General features: G+C 24.0%; 1 protein-coding gene across 4 annotated transcripts; it reads left to right on the forward strand.

The window, feature by feature from the left end:
- LOC114129233 (ecotropic viral integration site 5 ortholog) lies at positions 1-26,225 on the forward strand. 4 transcript variants are annotated; one of them, XM_027994154.2, is made up of 16 exons: positions 1-240; positions 14,637-14,923; positions 16,327-16,424; positions 20,634-20,866; positions 20,929-21,225; positions 21,287-21,405; positions 21,490-21,604; positions 21,681-21,839; positions 22,193-22,429; positions 22,494-22,667; positions 22,723-23,052; positions 23,240-23,407; positions 23,477-23,572; positions 23,651-23,752; positions 24,504-24,558; positions 24,959-25,101. In XM_027994154.2, the coding sequence occupies exons 2-15, from the start codon at positions 14,748-14,750 to the stop codon at positions 24,552-24,554; spliced, it is 2,355 nt and encodes a 784-aa protein (XP_027849955.2). In that variant the 5' UTR covers positions 1-240; positions 14,637-14,747; the 3' UTR covers positions 24,555-24,558; positions 24,959-25,101. The 4 variants fall into 4 exon arrangements, with proteins under 4 accessions (XP_027849955.2, XP_027849734.2, XP_050054549.1 ...); XM_027993933.2 differs by lacking the exon at positions 24,504-24,558 and having other exon boundaries at positions 2-240; positions 24,959-26,225; XM_050198592.1 differs by lacking the exons at positions 1-240; positions 24,504-24,558 and adding an exon at positions 3,664-3,792 and having other exon boundaries at positions 24,959-26,225.
- The last annotated feature ends 94 nt before the right edge of the window (positions 26,226-26,319 follow it).

Here is a 26,319-nt window from a genome sequence, read left to right on the forward strand (position 1 = left end):
ATTTTAATACATCGATAAGCAATTCAATAAATATAATTTTTTACTGCAATTTTTACAACTTTTTTTACTTGCACTTAATAGTTTATTATCATAATTTATTAGTTTTAAGTATAATAATTAAGTTTATCCGAGTTTTTCGCGCTTGAATGTAAATTACAGTATTATTCTATTCACAGATGTGTTCGATCGTGACGTGTCCTGGAAAATTATAATCGCAGTTGAGTCAACAAATAACAATTGGTAAGTTCTTAGGAAAGTCATATTATAAGTTTAATTTCATTAAAAATTAATTAAAATTATAGACTCAAATTTTAAGCCGATTCAATTATTATTAATTATTTCATTTATTATGAGTATAACATATTTGACCATAACTACATTCATATGATTGTTGATCAAATTTATACTATATTTTGTTTTTCTATTTAAAGTTTTAATAGGGATTTTTTGTAAATCAAGTTTGTATTTATGTTTAACTGTGAGTTTAATTAGCTTTTTTATTCTCCTTTACCCACACATAATTTTATACCTACTTGTATTTTTATAAACTATTTTTAATTATTATTTTAGGTAGATATAATTTATTAATTTAGTAATGATGTAATTTACATAACTACCTAGTCTTATCTTCACTATCATAAATGAATTATCATAAAAAGTTATGTTCTGTCATGTAACAAAAAAATTGGTTGTTATTCAAAGTTTATCAGTATAAACTATATACTTTAGACATAATAGAATATTGGTACAACTTTGCCAAACATATTAAGTATACATTGGTCATTCATAAAGTACAATGGTGCATTATCATGAGAAAAAAATTTCCTAGTTATAAAATATTAATTATTGTATTCACAATGTATATAAGATATCTTCTCTATATAATGTTTGCATCATATATGGAGAACGCTAGTATATATTTAATTGAAACATCAAACAACAGTTAACATTTTCAGAATATGTTACATTCTTTTTGTTGAATTTTGTATCTTCTAATTGATTAAACTTGAATATTAAGATAAAAATAATAATAATAATAACCTTATACTCAGTTAAATTATAGGTATATTGTTCTGTATGTTTTAAACATCATAATATAGTAATACCAATAATGGTATTTATTTGTTAATGCCCCACCACCGTCTAGGTGACTTAATATAAACTAAAAATTCAATGTGTATGATTGATATATCTCAATATATTATATTTAGGTAAGTAAATTTAATTTGTGATCTAAGTATAAAATGAGTAAGTATTTCATTTAATATTTAAAATTATATTTTATTATATATATTATATAATCACGTGTTTATGGTGTTTGCTTGTCATTATATTGACCACCATATTGGGTGTGTAATTTAAAGTATGTACGTCTATATTATTGACCTCGTTATTAATTTATTTTAAAATATGTTAGAAATAAATACCATAACATTTTATACTGAAATTCAATTTTTACAATAAATATAATATCAATATAGCAAATAAAATGTGTGAGTTGGATAAGAAATAACAATTAAAGAATCTTTATCTCATAGTGTCTCGTACATAGAAAATTTTAATTTTTAGTGTTTATTTACTTGTTATTATACTATAATAGTTATTTGTCATATTGTTTTTAATTTGTTAACAATATATTATTATATTATTGTTATTTATTTTATTAAAATGTTATTATAATAAGTGTATAATATTACTTAATATGACCTTTGTGAATATAACAAACGTTTCTCTAGCGAAGAACAATTAAAAACCTCTAATCAGGCATAGTTTGAATACTTATACCAATATTTGAGAGATAGGTGGATTGTACAAAATGTAATGTATGTTTTTAATTTTCTGTTGAGTTATTACAAATCCAATAGTGTTTATGTGCTTTTTACCATTAAATACTAAATACTTTCAAATTCAAACCACTTCTGCTTCTACTCTAAAACCTACATTAATAAAAAAATATTGTTAAACTCTTGAGAGAATTATATCATTAAATATTAAAAAGTTAAATTTAATTAATAATTATATTTAAAAATATTAAAATAGATTAGATTTTAAATAAAAACTGATATTTTTCAATAGTAAACATTTCATTTTGTGTTTTTTTGTTGAACTATTAGACATACCTTAATTAGGTAATCAAATCTTTAAAATGTTCAATAAATATTTTTAACAGTTGTTATAGTCCACCTTATGATGAAGCGAGACCCTGGTCAATTTTTATTTTATTCTATTAAGACTAAGCTCAAAATTCTATAATAAAGCACAAAGCTCCACTAGCTTATGCTTTAGACCGGCTCTGGTGATTGCTTACCTATGAATATAAAAACATAAATTCAATTAAATATTAAGGCAGAAAGATTTTCTTTACAATAATCATTAATATTAATTATTGATTGGGGAACTATACACTTGACAAAATTGACAATTTATCAAGATCACAAATCTTGGTAATTAATTTCATATTACTTAAAATTGATAACTGATATTATTATTTTACTGCTATATTATTAGGAAAATCTCTCCCAATTCATGAATATTACATTGTATTTACTATTTTTTTTATTCATATTACCTAGCTGTCACAATTAAAAACATCCATGTTATTTATTATACATTTATTATTCAACAATACTTAATAACAATATGGATTTAATACACTAATAATTAAGATAAATACAATTTTTAAATAGGTATTATTATAGAAATTTACTTAAAATCTGTTATAAAAATATAGGTAGTTGTATATTATAAACTAAATGTGCACTATCTCTAAGGCTGTGTCTACCTTTCATTATTGGCATGCTAGGGAATCATATTATTCGGCACTTCTATTTAATATATTTTTTAGAAAAGTTAAAATTAATTGTACATAAATATTGTGTATGTATATTATATTTATCTTTTAATTGAACACTCGTGAAACGTATAGGGCACTTAACCCTTTTTATTTTTGTTTTTGACCCAATATTTATCACTGCATCACTGCTGCTCTGCATACATCCAAATTGTGTGCAGATAGAATTAAAAAAAAAAACTAATAATAATATTCAATAAAATTCAGCTTCATGTCTCTAAGTACAACTTTTCTAAAAAAACAACAAGTATGAGTAATATCATAAATATAATTAATTATAGTATAATTTTCACACTTATGCTAATGTTTTTTTTTTAACTAAGTTCATTTAATAATTTTAAATTAATAATGGTTCCCATTTAAAACTTATAATTTAATAAACATATCACTATTACAGTCATTCAGTTTTTCTTTTTTTAATTATTAAGTATTAAGAACTTACTTATGTTTTTCTTTAAATTATAGATTGAATTATATCATAGACTTAATACACTATGGCAAATTTATTTCTGTATCCTACATTTATGCCTTTTATTATTTTAAATGTTAAGCAATAGTATTTGTTTTTTTAAGGTATTATAGATTTGATTTAAAACTACTAACAAAATATATATGAATTTGTGTAGACTAAACAGTATAAGTATGTAGGTACTTTTAAAAGTATATATCATTAATTGAACAAAAAGGAAAGTGAAAGGGAGACAAGTAGTCTTTACTCTTTAATATTAGCACGCAATTTCCTTCCAATTCCCCGAAACATAATAACAACAGTCAACAGCTGAGTGCTTGAATATATCAAAATATTTTAATTCACTTGTCATTCGTCACACAATGATCTCTAGTTTAATATCAATAAATGCTCAATGCCTTACATAACTGAATATTTTTTTGATATTGTCAAATATCTACACATTTTAAAACATAGTATTTCCGGATTATATGTAAGTACTAATTATAAAATCATTGTTGTATGTTATTTTTAATTTACGAGTTTTTCATTAATAAATGAAATAATTAATAATTGAAATTAAATTCAATTTTTGTCTTCTATTAACATTTCAAACGTTTTAGTCTATCTTCTAGATATTTTTAAAATATTAGTACGCACCTACGTAGGTGTAATAAATAGGACATAACGTTGTACAGTGTACATATGCGCTTCTGGAGGTTCGACTGAACTGACACGCCGCCACAACAGCAGTGTAGTTAGTAGTCTCGTACTTCGCAGTCATCGCCGGTCATTGAACGGACCATGTCCTCGCGCGTTTTAATATAGAAATTTTTTTTTATTATTATCGTGTCTATTTTTTTTTTTACAAACAGTGTTATACTTCGATTACTTGTTTGAAACTTCGATTTATGTATTTCAATCTTAAATTAAATTAAATTCTCATACATGACGGATGATTTTACTTCTTAACTATTATGGTAATTTTTAATGATTTTCTGTTATAAAGAAATTATAATTATTATTAAGTGAATTTTTATCAAATATTCTTTCACCCAAAAATATTTATTGGCCCTTTTTAAATATTTATCTCCACGTAAAGATACTGATCAATAAAAATAAAGAAGATTTAAAAAAATACTAAAAACACTATCGTGTAAAATACGACTACCTATGTAGTTTTAAAAATCATAAAATATTTTTCTAATTTCGTATTCAATTATATATTTATTAAATTAATAAAATTCAATAAGAACCATAATTGTGTGCATGTAGCATATTAAGTTATTAGTTATTTCTTATTACTAATACTATCTTTGTCCATCATAACGGTGCTTGGTTGGTTAATTGGCGAAAAACAAATTCATAACGGTTGAAAATAATGTAGGTAGGTATATAATATATGAATTGTATATTATATATTTTTCTTTGTACGTAGGATAAATTAAATTAATAATTATCATAAGTATTATTTTGAGAGAAACAGTTTTTTATTGTTGTATATTCTACATGTTTTTTATAGTAGATTTAAAATTCTGTGCTAACATATAGAATAAATAATTCAATATATTATACTAAATTAATCTACAAAATGTATGCTTTAACTAAATAACGTTTTGTATCTGTAATAACTTAAAATTTGTAATCAAAACAACAACATTTAGATTTATTATGTACATGACTGTAACATTATAAAAATATTTATATGTAGCTATTTGAATTATTAATAGCATGTGTATTATCTTTACTATTGTACACTATAGGTATATGGTATTATATCGGTCTAACAAATTAATTGATTTCAATACATGATTATTTGACACTTAATTAAATTAAATGATTGTCTTAACTAGAAATTACCTATAATTAAATAAATATATTCTTAATTATTATTCTATAAGCTATGCTTTAAAAAACAAATCATTATCTAGTTTCATTAAGTATTAATTCAAATGTAGGATATATTCCCAAATAAATCTACGGAAATATACAAGGTAATAGATAATTTGACTATAGGTACCATTATATAGTTCAAGGATTCTATAGAATTCCCCCCTTTTTACACAAAATTGAATTTCAAGGACTATTTAACCAGCAAGTTGCGATCAATTTTCAAATAATTTTACTAACGTTGGAAAATCTTTTTGGTATTGTAACTGGTCATGGGCATAATTTACGCATTTAACGTTTTAAAATAGCTTAAAATCATCGAACCGAACATATTTCAAATTGATTGCATCATTAGTATTAAGACAGGCCTACTTTTTGTAATATGTTTTTTTGGTTCATGAGATTGACAAATAAATTACAAGTTATTTACAAATATTTACAAAAATTTAACGTTTTCGTATTTTAAGTAAAATAAAAATCAACATTTTAATTGTTTTAAATCAAAAAATCTTTATACTTATAGGTAGGTACTGACATTTCAGAGATACCATTTTGCGTTTTGTTCTGTTTCTGCGTATATTACGAATTCGTGTTACTCATTATTTTTCCATTAGATCTATACCTATGCATTTTCTGATTTTTTTCGTATTCATTGTAATATTTGTATAATAATAAATTTAATTTTATTAATTATTCCTATTTTATGGAAATAAAGTCGTTATGGAACGCATTAATTATATACATAACACACTCAAACCTATAATATATAATTTACCTATTATTACACGTATTTTTATAATATAATAATATTTACAAATATTAGCTGTGTATATACTTTATTAATAAATTTGATAAAGTTTACTTGGACTTATTAAAAAAAATGTTGATTGTTTTTAATTTGTATATTTGAAAAAAATCTTTTATATTTTTAATAATACATATTATATAATTATACGATGTAAGAACATTTCACAATTATATAATTCTTATCTATGTAGTTTATAAGCATAAAAGAAAACTGTATTGTGTACTACCTACTATACCATTATTGCATGTATCCTTGATGTAATTTCATTACTCATTGGTGTACCTGTTTTATGTTAATATCGTTTGATTGTCATGTTGTTTGTTACGATACCATGTTATCATATCCATATGGTATATCAAAAATATTATGTGTCATTTCTTATATATAACAGTTAAAAGTTTTTCTATGAGCAAAATGTGACATTTTCGTTAAGTATAAAATATAAACTTATTTCATATGAAAATTAACCTTTTTATATTTTGAGCGGAATGATTTTTTAATTATCTGTTACATCACGACGCAGAATATGACTTAAATCTTCTGATTTATTAGTTATTTCTAGTAGCAAATTATATCTAGTTTGTATTTAAATGGGTCCAAAACTCCTGCAAAAGTAGAGGTTTAAATCGCATTATTGTGTACAAAAGTGGCGCGTTGGTATTATAATTTATTAGCCTTTTATAATTTATTTAATTTATTTTTCTATTTGTAATATGATTAATTGAACTAATTTTTGCAAAAAATATCACTTAATATTATACTATAGAATTAATTATTTTAATATTATATCGTCATGTATTCTATTAACAAGTCAATACCGACATACTATAATATGGTTTTAATATGTAAGTAGTATAAATAACATTAAATTATAGTTAGTTTAAATATTTTGACACCTAATTTTGCATAAAAAAATAATAATATAGGTACGCGTATTAACAAAAAGTTTTGATTATCTACGATTAATATTTACTAAAAACTAAATAAAATTACTAAAATCGATAATCATCATTTAAATATTCTACTTCATCAATTATTAAATTTTAAATATCTATTAAAACATCTGCGATTTATGATTTTCATAAATCATTGAAAATTCTTTTCAATGTTTTCGAATTGCTCCTAGAACAATTTTTGTGGAATCGTATTTAATTTTAAACTTTTTAAACAGACACAAAAATGATATCAACATAAATAGAAAAAAAAATTAAAATTGCAAGTTGAAAATTTAAAATGTTAATAATAGTATAATTCTAGAACCTTACCTTGCCATTTTTCTAATATACTATAATATGAAAATTTTGTAAATAGGTATGTTTAGTGTCTTACTATCTAAAAAAAATATTTCCAGTTTAAAAAATATCGTAAGATTGTTTCACTTTTAACTCATCAATAATCCATCTAGATGAAATTTTACTACTCCTAAGTTTCATCTATTTTAGAAACACAGACATTATTGACTATTGTAAAATTAATACATTCATCACTCTAAAAAAAATACCTTTTTAATAGCGTAAGTGTAGCTGTATAAGACTAGAAAGTCAGTAGAACCTACATTGTAGAATTTTCATTTTTTTTAAATATTAGTTGTTAATATTATCTTATATTAATACTTTGTTTACTATTGAAACTGAGACAAAAAAATGAATCAAATCGGATAGGTAGTTGATTTTATAATATTATTGGAAGATATAATAATATAATATATCGTAAACATTATAGTTACAGTCTAGTGAAGATACTTTTCATTAAAGTTGTCACTCGGTATTTAATTTGTATCTATAAAATTAAATAAATTTAAATACGGGATGTTGTTTTTAAACAAATACTTTTTTTTAATTACTAATATTTATTTTTTTGGCATACTTAAAGTTTGTATTCATCTTAGATACAATTTAATAGGTACTATAATTGCTGTATGATTTTAAAATGTATAATTTTTATTGTTAGGTATTTAGATATAGATATTTAAACGTATAGTACATTTTATATTGATTTTATACTCCATACTTCAGTCGTGTATTTTACCAATCCTGTAGGATTTGATTTGTTATTCTAATTAGTAATTCCTACAGATCCATCCCACGTGTTGCCTACGCTTTCGAGTATACAGTGTATTTTTACATCACGGTTAACATTTTACTTAACCCACAGGTATTCTCTAAAATAATAACAAAGAAGTTTTTTTTCTATTTCATATCTAAATAATAATGCTTTTAATATTAAAATTTATTTTATTCCTACAAAAATTACTGACTTGATAAATAAAAAGGTAGATTGATTTTTAATTCTATTAAATCTTACATACGATTAAATAATCAAGAAATTATGTTTAAAGCTAAAACTAGGTTAGAAATTAATTAAAAATATATACCATATTATACAACTTATTTGTTATTAAATAATATTAAAAATGAACATGTTTCGATAATACTATACATATTATGTATAGGTATTATATAATACATATTTTGCGTCTGTTAAATTTAACGAAACTCCCATATTCATTGTTTTCATTAAATCCTAAATAAAAGATAAACTAATCATTTAATTTTTTGCTTAATAATTAATACTTGTAAATTATTATATATTTATCATCATGACACTCAAATATTGCATAGGTACAAACCTAATAATATGATCATTAACAGAATATACCTATAGGCTATAATATCAATTGTATTAGATATGTAATCGTGTATTTTGTATTAATAGTTATTCTATAATACGACCAAACCAATCACTCATGATACCCTTAACTGTGTACATGCAGAGAATACATATAATAATATATAATACATATAAAGAATATTTCGATGTTCAATTTAACCCAAAATTGTTTACACATTTTTACAAATGACCTATCCTTATGTTATGCTATCATTAATCAGTCATCGCTATTTTCGAGTTTAATTTATGCATTATATAAAAATTATATTCATTATTTTTTATTTAACGCGGTATTTTTACAGTGTGGCATTATTTTAAGAACTTTATACAATATTTAACATAGTTATTCGTTATATGTTCGATATTTTATTAATGAAAAATTAAAATTAAAATATATGAATAAATAATATGTTAAATAATGTATAGGTATAATATGTTTGTATACTGTATATAATTGTGAATTATATGATTACATACTATAAATCTAATGTATATAAATTATAAACCTTTTATTAATTTGATTCATGTTATGTATAATAATTTATTTTTTAGTGTCGCTTATGATGCTTTTATACCTAATTATTAAACTATAACCCAACGCTCGTTTTAATTTTTCTAGAAAAGGTTAAAAAACCCTTCACGATAACATTTATTTTATGTGTTTTAACAACAACAATAAAATACAAAATGTTTTTAGACTTTAAATAATGTATTAATATGTTGAACACTATATTATATTGTATCTAATGTTTTTTATGAGATTCCCCAGAGAGTAATGGTCAACAATGACCTCATTTGGTCCAACTGTATATCGATCTTATTACCATTTTTTCGCCATTCATGCCCAACCATACATAAAAAAATTATCTTCCCTCTCACATTCGTTATACTTTTATGTTCAATATACAATAGATATAATAGGTATATATTGAACAAATGTACGTTTTTATTGTATGCCAGAAAAAATAAACTAATACGTTTTTAATATTATTAAAATAATTTCCTATTAAAAATACTTATATCGATTTGTGGTTTCCGTCTACTTCACATGTAGCATAGAAAAATTACGCTCCATATACTACAGTCTACAACCATTGGTTAAATTTCTTTAAATAATTTAAATAATAAATCTAGTAGTAGTACTTTTATTATTATCTTTTTTAATGTTAGGTATCTTATAATTAACATGTTTTAAATAACCTTCATTAAGAGTAAAATATTGTTCTCCTATTTTATAATTTATTATAATTATGAAAAATGTGACGAGAGTGCAGCATTAAATTTGCTTAAAAGCGTGTAATAGACATACACAGAATATTTTGTGGATTTACTCTCTTTTGATTTAAGCATTAAAAGCTATATAAAATATTATAACTTATAACTCACAACTCATAAGCATATACAATTCTAGTGCCGCGGTCGTGATTCTAATTATATAAAAAAAAAAGCTTAAACTAGGTACTATTGACTAGAAATTTTAAAACATTTAAATTCATATTATGATTTATATTTATAAGCATTATATTCTATTGTAGCTACCTCCCTATTTTTGAAACTGTTAAACTAACTTAATTAATAATATGTGCTATACTCGTATTATGATGATATCCCTATATTAATTAATTAGTCATTGAACTCGGATGTAAAAGTATGTACCGAAATTGTAATGGAAATTAAATAAAACTGGACAATATTAAACAGAGACCAAGTGGCTAGTACTATAAAGTCTTATTTCACACACTTAGAAGTTAGAGCACGTGATAATATTATACCTTAATATTGTACCTTTTGTCTGTTTCGTCGAAAACAAATTTCTTTCTAATAATTACTGATTATTATCTTCTAAATATTTTACTATAACGTAATAATTAAATTTAATACTAAAAAACTATATTATGGAAATACAATAGATCTATATAGTGACATTTACGTTTAATAATATATGTATTATGCGTTATTACTTTAAGTACCTGCGTAGGTATTAACTAAGTACACAGTGATAACAAACAGTTTTTTTTAAACTTATCGTTAAATAATTATTATAACTTTTATTTTTAACATTATTTAATTGACATAATTGTTTTATACCTATTACCTATTCAATTTACAACTATTAACTAAATTTCTCAAATGTATGTATGTACCTATATTTATAAAAGTTATAGTATTCGTACATAGCTTCTATTTTTATGTGCATGGCAAATACAATGCGTAGGTATTGTTCGAAAATGAATACTTGTACTAATTTGATTTTAAAATATAATATTAAACAAGTTTTATGAGAGTCAATAACTTAAATGTATTAGAGTATAACATTATATAATATACCTATATAAGTCAGTTATATAATTATAATATTAAAATAGATTTAGTAAAAATAATTCATAATGTGTACTCAAAAAGTTCTTTAAAGTTTAAGTTAACCGTCGATGTAGTAAATTAAAGAACATTTGTACTTTACAAATATATTTTTTCGAATTTACTTGTAATTTTTTAGCTAACTTCGAAAAAACTGATGAAATATTATTAGCGATCTCTTGATTTTAATGGCATATTTATAATACTTGTCTTAACTTTAAAATGTCAAAACATTCGCTTAAATTATGAACCATTCAACTAGTTAATAATGCTTTCATTTAATATATTTTGATTACATTTTTAAATTTTTCAACAATATTAAACACTTATCATAGAAAATCGTAATTAAATTGTTTATAAAAAAAAAGAAACAGAAAAACAATGCTGTATTTAATCAGCTGCAGTTTTTTGTCATATTAACGTTAAAAAGTCGATTTGTATGGTGGAAAATTGTATGCTTTCGGTTTGATCAGGTGTTGCAAACTGTTTTCGAGGTCGGTCAGGTTAGTGGCATAAATTACGTCATGTTTAACGCGTGGTGAATAATGAAAAGAATTTTTTTAAAAAAATGGTAATTCTTTACAACCGTATAGACACAGTTATTTGAATTGGCTAAAACGTATATTTACCTGTATATTATATATTCTACATAAAAATCAATCAATATGTTTTAAATAAATTACTAATATATTTTAAAATTAAAATAAAAAAATTCAAAATATAGTGAATACTAACGATTAGTGTTTAATAAGTAGTACTCGAAAAAAGTATATTCAATTTATTACATTTTTTTAATAGATTTTATTTTCAGATTTCAATACGTGCTATATAAAAATAAATATATATTAACAAAAATATATTTTTTTAAGTAGATAGGATACTCCTGTTAAGTATCTGCGAATTATGGTAGATTTTATAAATAATTTATTTTTGTTTTAAACTCAAAATATTTCATGTAATGATGATACTATGTGAATGAAGTCATTGTATAAGTATAATAAAATAAAAAATGAACTGAAGTATTAAAAGTACAATGTATATATAGTGTATACAGTATTAATTTTACGTACATTTATAATATACTTTACACTATTTACCAAATACATATGTATGCATTATATATATATAGATAATAAATGTTAATATAATATTTAAACTATACCTAGCATAGTAACTTATAATTTGGACGTATTAAACACTATTACGACTATACGTACATTTTAATTTAACTTTAATAAGAAATAACACTTGAACTAAAAAGTTTAAATCCACATTGATGATTTTTATAAAATTAAGACAGTATATATGTTTTTATGGATAATATAAATTTTGAATTTTTGAACAATCAAAAAATTACATCGTATAAAATAAGTTTTAAAATTCCTTATACACTTATTTACTTTGTAGTTTGTACTGATTATATTTTTAGATAAGTACTCATCTATTTACGTCCCTACTAAGTTACTATCTATAACATAGACACAGAATATAAATTACCACAACACTACAACACCGATGAATAAAATTAGTAATAATTATTATTTAGGCGCACAAATTTACATTAATTATCATTGTAGAACGATTCAATTATCTGTACCGTATATGTATTTTACCTGTACATTATTTTAGTGTAAACAACAGCTGTTTGTTATGAACAATTACATATATATATAACGGTTCAATTAGATATGTGTATAAATACAATTTAAAGTATATTAATGTATTTTGTTTATGTTATTACTTACAAGTATTGTTTCTGTTAATAACTATTACCTTAATAGACAATTATAATACAAGAAAATACTAAAATAAAAACGCCGAACGGGATACAACTCAAAACTTAAAACAATGATAAAATACTAAACACATTATTGCTAAACTAAATATCTATACATTTCTCGCTTTACTTAAAACTATAATACAAAGGTATTAGATTTAATGTATTTAGTTGTATAATTGCTGCGCTGTGGAAGTAATGCGCCGCGGCGTTGTCGATTCAAACCACAAAAAAAAGTTGTATAATTGTTAAAACGTTATTATATTAGTTTATTGAGTAGATAGAAAATATAGTATATGATAATATATGTAATTGATTTCAATCCTTCCGAAAATTACAATGATAGGATGTGACCAAGTAGATATTATGAAATTAGATGGCTAAATACAAGACTAGTTGACCAGCACGTCAGCACGACCTTATCATATTATAGTTCATCACTATACAATTGAGCTATAATATGTATTATGACAATAAATATGATTTGAAAATATTTTCCTTTAAATTATGTATGAGATACTCAACTTTTAAAATAAATAATTACTTTGTATAATATACACTGGATAGTTAAAAATACCCCGATACTTAAAAGTAATTGAATTCATACATTTTGATATTATTAGAATCGGTTTTATATTATTAATAAGTGCTTCTATTTTTACTAAAAAAAGCTGTATTTATATGAATTATAACTTGTTTTAAACGTCCAACACAATAACTATAATATGCTGCATAAAACTATAGTTGTTTCTCTACCCCAAAAGTGTTAGCTAATCAAAAAAAAAACCATAAAAAATACATTGTAAGCCTAACAACTTTCTCGATACTTAGTCCACTTTGATTTAAAATAAATATTGGTTCAAAAACTTTAGTGTTATCCTTTATTTTTCATGTTACATGACTACAATATAGAAAATGTACGTAGTTAATGGATGTGAGAATTAGCCACAATAGGTTACTATCTATTTTGTATTCTTTTTATGAACATATTTATAGACATTTTTTACATTTTTTTATGATGCTTTTAAGATTCGATCATATGCATTAGATCTGAACGTAATTTACTTTATTTTATATAATGCATCTTGCATCTACATTATCTCTCCATATTCCATAAAACAAAAATTTATATTAATATAAAGTAAATTCTTAAAAGCTAAAACGTATTACACATTATTATCATACTATAATAATGTTTAATTTCCTAAAGGAATTATCCATGGATAGCTTCATTAGTATAGTATTAATCAAATAACCGTAGTAAATTTTAAAATAAAACTATATAATAGCAGCCTGATATACTATGTATTATGTTATAGAAAAATATGTTACTCCTCTACATTGTAATAATTTATGCTATTTTATCAATTAAAAGTAATTTTAAATCGCATATTAATTAAAAATATACATACACTATATCATAGTTTTTACTATCGTCATTATTACTACTAATTCATTTAAGTAGATATTTACATAAATTATCCTTTGAAGTTAAATATTTTTACTTAAAATTAGTTTATTATGAAATCTATATTTTATTAATTATTTATCAATTATTTGCATCCCTTTATACATGTAATTACAGACAAAATTACCTATTTCTCTTTACGATGACCCTGACTGCCCTTACACACACCTTTCGGATTATGTTTTATCGTGATCTTGAGCCAAGTAATAAATTTTTTGTTTTTCCTCTATCGTCCATATTCATGTATTGATATAATTACACAGATAATAAATAATATATATATATATTATATAATTGTATAATTATATTATACGTATTAATTTCACTACCTATTATTTAGTAACCATTGATCTTTTATCGTTTTAGATTTCAACCGATCGTAATTATGTCTTCCATCCATCTAACCACCGGAAATCCGGTTGATCACTTCAACCGTCAGTATCCCGAAGTCTTGGCCTCACGGCCTGGACGACTAAGATGAGCCCCCCAGTTAATTCGGCTGATATGTTGATATCGTCACAGGCGACCACAGAATTCATAAATAACAACCACAACAATAATAACAACGACGACGACGTCGACGATCTTTGTGAAAAACCGGCATTAACCACCGAAGAACTGGCGCTGTTAGCGAAACTCGAGGAAGCCAATCGGTAAGTTCTTATTGAACTACTACATAGTACTACATTAGATGTAATTTAGGTTATCAAATATATATATATTATATACTACATTATGCACCCATCAATAGAACCTCACTTCTCTCAAAAGCATCTATCAATTTTAAGTAGGGTTTTGAAAATTAATCAGATTTAAGTTATTAGCTATTTCATACCACTGCAGGTTTAAAACCCCATTTTATCAACAAAAAAACGAAATTTGTTTTGTAATGAAATAATTATATTTTACAATGCATTATACTGCTGTTGAACATAATAATTGTGATCTTTGATACTTTTTTTATTATTTTTTTTTTAGGTTCTCATTAATGGTAACCCAAGAATTAATGTTTTTGACCAAAGATATTATTACATTTCTTTAAATAATAGTTTTATCGGAAGTACATTGAAGGTTTTAAAATTATTTGAGAAGGAACCCTCTAAACTCTAAAGTACGCTTATATCTACACTCTACGGACATATGTGAATAATTTACTTTTGATGTATCATTAAGGAATATTTATAGCGTTATCAGCTAAACCATCCCAAACTAATAAACCATTCTAAAATAAAGCTTGGTATACTGCACAACGTGTGGATCGGTATAATATAATATATTAAATATTTATATTATATAACATATATGTATACTACATTAATCTATTATTTGATGAATTTGAATTATACTAAAATTATGTTGACAGAATGATAGTATACGTAGTATACACAGTTAAACGTAAACTATATTTTTGTTTAAAACTTTTAATTGTTTCTTATTTTTAATGATAGCAATCATATTTAATATTATTTCAAAGCAACAGTTTTCGGAAATATCGACGTATAAATACATAATAAATATCAAATATTAAACATACGTAGGTATAAGTAAAAGCATAAGCACACTAAGTATACAATTTAGATAAGAAATGTGAAACGATAGGGAAACCCCTAGGAATTTAATAGTGCTTCACTACTTTGCTCATCTAAACATTCTGAACTATAAATGCTTGGATAATAAAGTATGAATGTTCTGTGTTAAATAAATTGCTCTATTACCACATATTGTTACATCCGAAACTAAATATTAATATACCACTATATTATAAATTATGATCAAATTATGTGATGCATTTACGTGTAATTATCATTTAAAATATATTGGAGCTCTGCCACTCTGGTGATAACATATCGCGATAAGCTTATTATTGTCCAAATATATTTATATCGGTATTGTTGTGTGTTGATACAGAATTACAGAACCCTCAGAACATTTTAGAATAACTTAATAACTTGTCATTTTATATAATAAATATTTTAAAATATAAATTTCAAATCAAAAAATTAGCTATATATTCATCAATATTGTTTAAAAAAATGACAATTTTTTACGTTCCTAGGCTCATCGAGTCGGATTCTAAATCGCTCAATTCCATATCTAACAATAGCACACATTCCAGAAAAAGTTCCGATGCATCACAAATCTCGCTCGTGTCTGGTAAGTACAAATTGTATTATTGTATTAATGTATTATATTTTATACGAATTCAGAGTTAGATTATGAATTATTATATAGGATTCTATATCACAATAGTTGCTTTCGACGTACCTACTCTGATCCGCGTTGCGTACAATAAACGTGTTGGCTATGAAATAACATTTGAATTTTTTTCTTTAATATAATAATAGTTCAAACTAAATAAAAAAAAATTGTAAATTTAAATTATAATAATAATTTCTGAGAATATAATATAATTTAACATTTAAGAATGTTTTAGTTGTATAGTGTGTTTAAAAATATTATCTTCAAGTAATTAAGTATTTAAATACATAAACGTAATGTTAATAAAAACTAAATTATTTTTGAAGTAATTCATAAATTTAGGTTTAGAAGTAGGTAAAATATCATATGCTAGATATTCATAATTTGTTTTACATTTTTACTCGTATCTTTCGTTTATGAATTGATAAACTATATTACTTATTAAAAAATAATAATATTATAATGAAAAACACAAACTATCTTTTTAAATCCAAGACTATCAAATCATTTAATGGTTTGTGTCTTACATTACATTAGTACTGTGATCAATCATATTTGGAACTTAATTATGGAATATAGCTCTAATAAATAAATATTGCATACATTTTATTGATCGTGTTTCTATATATGGATAGTACATTAATACCTACTTAGCATACCTACATAAAATTAAATCGGAGAATATTCGCATAAGTTTGTTCATTTAATAATAATAATTAAATTTATTATTAAATTTATTAAAATAGTTTGTTTAAAAAAATTCACGAATTTTACGTAACTGATATCATTTAATTTTAAAAAAGTTAACTATCCATTTAACTAATTATCAAACATAATAAATTGATTATGTTACCTAAATAAGGTAATATTAGGTAAACAGACTATCTGTACCAAATAAGAGCGCACCGCGTTAGCGCATCCAAATTAATAGTATTATCGAACATTAATAATAGTAAAAGAAAATTTATTAAATATAATTTTCGACAAAAGCAATTGCACTTCAATTTACAACTGGTCTATTTTAAACAGAAGAACAGATTACATAATGCTTTATTCACAGTAAAGTTAATAGGTTATTAATTTTTTTATAGACACTATATTTTGATTACACGTTACGCTATTGACATTTGTGTTATCGCCTATATACATAAAGAAAATAAGTGTTTTAAAACAGTATTCATATTATATTATTTTTAAATTTTATAAATTAAAAATAAAAATAATTATTTAATATATTAATTAATTAAATTATACTTCCTGTTGTGAATGTATAATTCATCTATTAAATTTCAGAATATTAAAATACATATTACATATATGACAGAATTTTAAGTAATCTACTATGGGTAGGTGTTCTGTCACTTGTAAGTACAATATAATAAAATAAATTAATATAAATTAAAGTATTTTGATCACATTATTATTATACCTAATATGTAATTATTATAATATATTATAATATACATTTTATATAAACTTGCAGAAGATAAAAACATAGGTGTATTTTTTCTGTGCCAATCACTGATAATCTTTGACTGAAATGGAATAATGACAATGATTGTAAACATATTAAATATAGTAATTGAATACCCAATTAATTTACTCCGATTAATTCGTCACGATATAAATAATCAATCCGATTCAATTAATAGAATTATATGTACACAAATATCTTATCTATAATTGCATTTTTATTTTTATTTCGTATATTATGTATTTAAAATATACGAAATAATTAATAAAAATCCTAATGTATTATTTCATTGTAACGGTTATTTAACAGCTTTTCCCTTCTAATAGGTACTTTAAATTCACACAATGCATGGTACCTATCATGGTCACTCAATGTCCATAAAAAGATACTATATAAAAAGAAATAGGTTTTTACATTTTATATTCATAGCATTTATAAATATATTTAAGTATAAAATAATTAATAAGTAGGTACTAATAATATTTATTACAATAATTTAAAAATATATTTGGAAATGCAGTTAGATTTTCAATATTGTCTGTGATATTACTCTTAGTCATTTCAGAGACACGTGTTCACACGTATTACGGAGTTTTTCTACGCTTCCGAAATTTAGTTTTATTCTTGTTCATAATATATGATTTCTAACTTATAAACTTTTGTATAACTAACATAAAAAGCTATATACTTAAAGTACATAAAATGATTTATACATATATATGTGTGTGTGTGTGTGTGTGTGTGTGTGTGTGTGTGTGTGTGTGTGTGTGTGTGTGTGTGTGTGTGTGTGTGTGTGTGTATTATACATTGTAGTATCTATACTCCATACATATTATGATTTTATGCCCTACCTAACTAAAAACTTCTATTCAGTGAAGTGTGAACAGATAATTCTTTACAGTGACTACTACTTGAGTGACTACAACATTATGTTTAGACATACAATTAGATTGAATAATAGCTTTTTAATGTACACCTTCAGTGAAACTTAATATGTATCTGTGTATTAAATGAAAAAAAAAATTGATTGATTGATTTTTAGCTGACTAGTTAAAATAATAACTAATAAAACGTATTTTAAAATTGTATGATAAAAATATATTTCAAAAACGAAATATTAATGTGATTTAAATTAATTCAGCACCAATAAGACTATATTATAATAATTATTTATTAAGAATTCGACAATAATTAAAAAATAAAATTGTATTTGACATTTTTAAAATGGATTGAACCATTTGTACCACGTATCACTTGAATGATTCAAGTTGAATCTTGTATATTTCGTATCTTTAATTCAATACATTTTATAAAATATGATATTCCTCGATAATCTTCGATGATACCTTTTTTAGTAATATACTAGTAGTCACTAGTGTCCGTCTTTAATTTATTTTCTCTGATGGTTTTGTCATCAAGAAGTTATTATTTTAGTGTTATTTTAGTCAGTAGGCATAGGTAAAAAAAATAGGGGAACTCATTCTACTGGTTTTGATAGTGTAGGTACCTATCTCATCATTGAGGAAGTCACTAAAATGGATGTGTTAAATGTTTAATACTTAAATGTGAATTAAGTAATTGATAATTGATAATTGTTGGTATACGAAATTAATTCTGAGCTAAAGAGATTCATTTCCTTATGTTAATAGTATTTATTTAATTCAGCGGATTGATCGAATCATTATAAAATATTTTCACTCCCCGTTCCTTGTAACATTTTTTGTGAAGGGAGAAATGTTCTTAAATAAGCGAGATTGGATAATAACTGTTATAAACTTATAAGAGCTTTGTCATCGGCAAATTCGCCAATAAGACTAGTTAGTCAGTTATTAATATTATAAACAATATAATTAAAGTGGCTGCACCTTGAGAGGCTCCTGTATTAATTTATTTCGATGAAGAGGTGCATGAGCCGTAACGTACTAAAAAGAAGCAATCTTCTAAGTTAGATTTAAGTATGAAGAAGTAACTAATTTGTTAAATGAGTAAATATTAACAAAAGGTCTACTTGCCAGACGTAATCAAACACCTGAAGAACGTCTAAAAAGACACTACCTAGTGCAATATTTAAAAGTATATTTTATTTACTATAAGGTGAATTAGCTGGATTCTAGAATGTTAACTACGAAAATAAAATTACTAGTTGGGAAAACTTTGGTTTTTTCAACAATACTTAGTAATATTTTTAATAAGATTTTTTCAAACACTTAGTTAAGGAATTAAATTGTAAAGACTAAACTTGAAAAAAAAAATAATTTAAAATAAGTAGTCTTTATATTTAACTTATAGATTGAATATTGTTAATTATTAATGTCGTTTAAATTATATTAATTATTTAATTATTGTTATTCTTCTAATTTTTTTTTATCTCTATTTTTCATTCAACACATGAAACCTATTATAGTCAATATAATCTATTATTTTGTTATGTGATATGACTGATAGAAATAAATATTAAACATTTAGTAATTCAATACAATATTATCAGTCGTTAGTAGTTTGTCAACTGTTTGACTTGAAATACTGATATAAAAAATGTAATATGGCACCTCGTGAACAATCAAAAATGTTAAGTCGAAAAAAGTATTTTAAAAATAGTATTTCTATTTACATTCGTGTTCATTCCCGAGGCATTCGAGGTCTGTTTTTTATCATAATTTAGGTAATTTAATAATATTTTTGCTATTTAGGTACAGGATCAAGTCAAGATGGCGAGGAAGATGTATGGGGTCTTTGGGGACAAGTTGTTAATGACTGGGAGGGTTATAACAAGAAAAAAAATGCTTACCTTAAGGAATTAGTTAGAAAAGGAGTGCCTCACCATTTCCGAGGAATAGTGTGGCAATTTTTGTGTGGTGCTAATGATTCACCAATCAGAAAACAATATCCGGAATACATCAAAGCCACGTCGGCATGTGAAAAAGTAATGATATAATTTTGTAAGATTATATATTAAAATAATTACCTTACCAAAATATATTCTAGGTCATCAGGAGAGACATTGCACGTACCTATCCTGAACATGATTTTTTCAAAGAAAAAGATGGGCTTGGGCAAGAAAGCCTATTCAATGTAATGAAAGCTTATTCATTACATGATCGTGAAGTGGGCTACTGCCAAGGATCAGGATTTATAGTCGGATTATTACTAATGCAAATGCCAGAGGAAGAAGCATTTGCTGTTTTTGTAAAGATAATGCAAGATTATAAAATGCGAGACATGTTTAAGCCAACCATGGCTGAACTTGGTCTGTGCATGTATCAATTAGAACATTTGGTCCAGGTACACTATATTTTAAAATAAATTGTATGCTTATTAATTAATACATTTGTAATTTTTGTAGGATCACATTCCAGAACTCTTTGTACATTTTCAATCTCAAAGCTTCCATACTACTATGTATGCAAGTAGTTGGTTTCTGACATTGTTCACCACTGCACTTGCATTACCTACTGCTTGCAGGTATTTAATTTATTGAATAGATTTATACATAATGTCATCAATGTACAATATTGTACATTTCACTCATAAAAATTTCTTTTCTAGGATTATCGATGTTTTTCTATCTGAAGGAATAGAAATAATATTTAAGGTGGCTTTAGCATTGCTTCAATTAGGTAAAGATGATCTCTTGTGTTTAGATATGGAAGGAATGCTTAGAGTGAGTAACTTGTACTATATCAAATAGTAATAATAATAAATTGTATACAATATGTATATTTATATACTTTTTTTAGTTTTTCCAAAAAGAATTACCTTCCCGTGCTAATTCTGATGCTGATGGTCTGATGGCACAAGCTTTTAACATTAAGTATAATGTTAAACGTATGAAAAAATTAGAAAAAGAATATACAGCCTTTAAGAGTAAAGAACAGGAAGAAATGGTTGAACTCAAGGTGCCCAGATTAATATGTAGAATTTTCTTACGGCTTCACATGCCTTGTAAAATTTGCACACGCTAGCTTATCAATATACTATTAAAATTGTAAAATTTTAGAAAAATGCACAAAACTTATTTATTTAAAATAACTGTGATTTCAAAAATGTATACTTTAAAAATGTAACTTCATTTTTATTTAAATATATAATTTATCTTATTGTTTTTAACTTTAGTCATTTTATACTATTCCTTGTTCTATCGCTTGCAATTATATTTTAACTAAAAAAAATTTCACTATATTTATGATATTATTTAAATAACTAATTATTAATTGATGTATATTATTTACTAAATATGTCTCTATAATAGAAACTTCGTACTGAAAATCGATTGCTAAGACAAAAAGTTGAACTTCTTGAAGCTGAGTCTAGTGAACTTGCCGGTCTATTAGTAAGGGGTCAAGTATCTCGTGCTGAAGAAGAAGAAACAACATTCATTGTACAACGAGAATTAACAGCTTTGAGACATACACATTTAGAGACATCACACGCTCTAGAAAATGCTTTGGAGGAAATTAAACAAATGTCTATTTTGATAACAGAAAATGTAAGTTTATATTTGATTGTAATTTTTTTAATTTAAGTTGTAAATTAAATCAATTATTTTTCAGCACAACTCTTGTCAATCATCTCTGGATGAGCTTTCGATAAAACAAGAACAATTATCACTTAAAGAAGAAATGATCAGTGATCTTCAAGAAGAATTAGTGAAAGTTAGATTACGAGATGCTGAAAATGAGGCTGCAATACGTGATCTTAAGGATAAAATTGGAGAGTTAGAACATGTGAGTAAAATTTTACTATGTGAAACCGAACAAATTCTAAATAAATATTTTACAGGACAAGAAAACTCTTCGGGAATCAGTTGTAGACAATTCAGTTGCACATCTTCAAGAAGAATTGATTGCTGTAAAATTAAGAGAAGCTGAAGCCAACTTATCTTTAAAAGATCTCAGACAGCGAGTAAATGAAATCAATTCCCAATGGCAAAGGCATTTACTAGATAAAAAAAGGATTGACCCACCACCTGCACCTGATTCAACGCCCAAAAAAATTGGTAATCTTTTAAACTGGAACAATGCAGAAACCCAGCGTCTTGAAGAAGAACTTATGACTTCTAAACTTCGAGAAATGGAGACTTTGGCTGAATTAAAAGAACTAAGATTAAAAGTATGTATTTGTTTCATTATGAAATATTGTCATAATTATTGTATTGTAGACAATTGATTTTATTTCATAAATATTATTTTTAACAAAGTTATATAAATACAACAATTTTAAAATCAAAATTTCATAGTGATATTTAAAGCCGGGTGATTTATTATAATTACAAATAATAATTCTCTTAATTATCAAGGTCATGGAATTGGAGACACAAGTCCAAGTAAGTGGAAATCAATTGAGAAGGCAAGACGATGACAATAAAGCTGTGCGTGAACAGTTAGAATTAGCTGAAACTAAACAAAGAGATATAGTGGCAAAACTCAGAGAACAACAGAATAAGTATACTGACTTAGAATCTAAAGTATGTTTTATATAAAAATTATTTTTAATTATTCCATAACTTCACATCAATTTATTAAACTTTTTATAGATGAAACATGACATGATTTCTTCAAGGATACGAGAAGCTGAGCATGCTCAAATGGTGGCAGAATTAAACCAAAAAATATCAAGATTAGAAGTTAAAGTTAGTGCAAATGTTTGATTAGTATAAAATAACTTAAAACAATATAGTATACATAAACTGTTATTTTTATAATTTTAGAATGAAGAAATGGTAACTGAAGGTGAACTTCGAAATAACTCATTAGATGACAGTGATAAAGTCAAGGAACTTCAAGATAAGGTTGCTGATCTTAAAGCAGAAGTAAGTTATCATACTTAAGAAAATCAATTTAAAATACTATTTATGATAAACTCATGAGCTTTTTTAACATGCTATAAATGTATACAATAGTACATTAATCTACTGGTGTTTAATATTTACTAATAATACTAACAATGTTTAAAGAGTTATACTCTTTTTTTCTTTATTTGGTGAATGGGCAATAAAGGGAATTAACATTAATTGATATCAATAATTATATCTTACTTCTAATTTAATTTTACAATAAACAAATGCTTAAAGGTGCTCAACGGCTATGGTAAATATTTTAAATATATTGTACTATTGATTCCCTTATATATTGTGTCCCTCATACTTTTTTTCCCTAAAATAGCAGTTCTAAAATTGTTTTGTATATGCAAATAGCTAAATTATGATTCGAAAATCATTGGCACTTTAATTAACATTGGATAGGTCATCCTAGATTTGCAAATGCAATTATGATATTTCTTTAATAAATAATTTATACTAATTGATATAATCGTAATTTGATTATATTTTACAATAACATGTTATTGTTTTTAGCAAAACCTTGGGGTGTTTATATACTAGCATTTATTAAAATTTTTATTAAATTATTATAAATTTATAAAAAATGATCTATCTTCAATTGAAATTAAAATATTGCATAATATATATAATATTATTGTTATTGTCATTGCTTGTTTAATTAATAACACCACTATATAGCACGCTTATATTAACCAAAAAAAAAAAAAAAAATGGTTTCTAGCTGCTCTCACCGACCACACCAGATGTTGAACCATGGAAATGGTTAGGCTGACACAGTGAGTTTGCACGTTTTTATTTATACATTAATATCTCACTTTCATTCATTTGCTTTTATTCTTAAATTAAATGGGTATGTGTGTAATATATTTATTTCTTTAAAATATTAAGTGATATAATTTTGAATGAACCACTTATAATACCAAGTAATTTTTATTTTTCAAGAACTTAAATACTTAATTTTTGTGTTTCAAACTATTAAACCATTTTACTATTAGGTTTAAAATTAAAACTTCAATTAACTTTTGATTTTCTAACATCAACCTTAAAATTAAAAACCTTATACAACTATAAAAGAATTTTAAGTGGCTCATTTTAAATAGATCACTTCATATATAATTATAAATAAAGGTCAATTAAAGACATATTAAGTATAAACTAACAATGTCATATACTTAGGTAATGCGACTTGAAGCATGGAAACAACGTTGGGTGAACAACGGCAACACTATCGGCAAGACTGAAAGGTCAGCATCAGTAGATACAACTGAGAGTGAAATGGATGACTCAGCAGATCTGCATTTGCAGTTGTCTAGTTGAATCTGTTTCCTATCATCTGTCCTTAATTACAAAGTTAAATTATTGACAAAAATACCCAAGTACATTCTTTTTTTTAATTATTTAATATTTTATTTCCATTAAAATAGTATTAGATAAATCATTTGTATTGTTTTAATGGCCAAACATATTGCCGTCCTTATTATTATATTTTTTTAATTTTTGATTCCAAATATTTATTATTTGTTTACATTTTAAATATTTATTTTAAATTTATTATTTCTAAATTTTATTTTAATTTTAGTTACCGATATTTTGTACTTATTTTAATTTTTTTTTTTTTTCAAATTCTATGAATCGTTAATCTTATAATTATTTGAAAATCTAATCGCACAATCTCAGACGCACAAATACTTAATGGTAAATTTTCAAAAAAATTTTATATTTATAAAACATGAAGCCCAACAAATCTATAAATTCAAATTTAAACATTTTTACAATTAAATAATTACTGAAGCACAAAATAATAAAATATAAATTATATTATATTATCTAAGAAACTATGAACAACATTTTCCTACATCATAGTTTTCATTTTATTTGTCTTTTCAAATATATTTTACAATGATTAACGATTTATTATCAATTTTTACTAATTAAAAATCCTATTAGAAAATTTTATTATAATATTGTGATCATAATATATAACACTAATGGATTGCATAAAGATAAGTATTTTGAAAATTTATCAAATCCTTAAATTAATGATTTTTGAACTTCAAATATTGACCATTGACTGGTGTATAAAATTAAAAAAAAACTATCTAATGTGCATGCAATCCAGAATAAATTATTAATATTTGTACTATACATTTTTCAATTATTGAAAATTAGAAAATTTAATTTATAATTAAGTGTGTAATCATGTAAGCACTTGAATAACGTTGTATTTATATTCATTATGTTTAATTTATTTAAAAAAAAAAAAATTAAACATTGTTCTGGCTGACCTCAGACATTTCCTCTTAAAAAGTGGGGACATAATTTAAGCAATAATAATTATAACTATCAATCTTAATAATAATTGATTAACATTTTTTTTCTTTTTTTTTTTAATATAATATTTATACTTGTGACTTATAAATAATTATATTATTTTCCACCTATATATATACATATTTGATATATTTATCATTATAATACCATATAATATGATCATGTATTTATGACTTTAAAATAAGTTTTTTGTGTATACACAGTGT

Source organism: Aphis gossypii, chromosome 1 (assembly GCF_020184175.1).
Source record: "Aphis gossypii isolate Hap1 chromosome 1, ASM2018417v2, whole genome shotgun sequence".
In the NCBI taxonomy this organism is placed as follows: domain Eukaryota; kingdom Metazoa; phylum Arthropoda; class Insecta; order Hemiptera; family Aphididae; genus Aphis; species Aphis gossypii.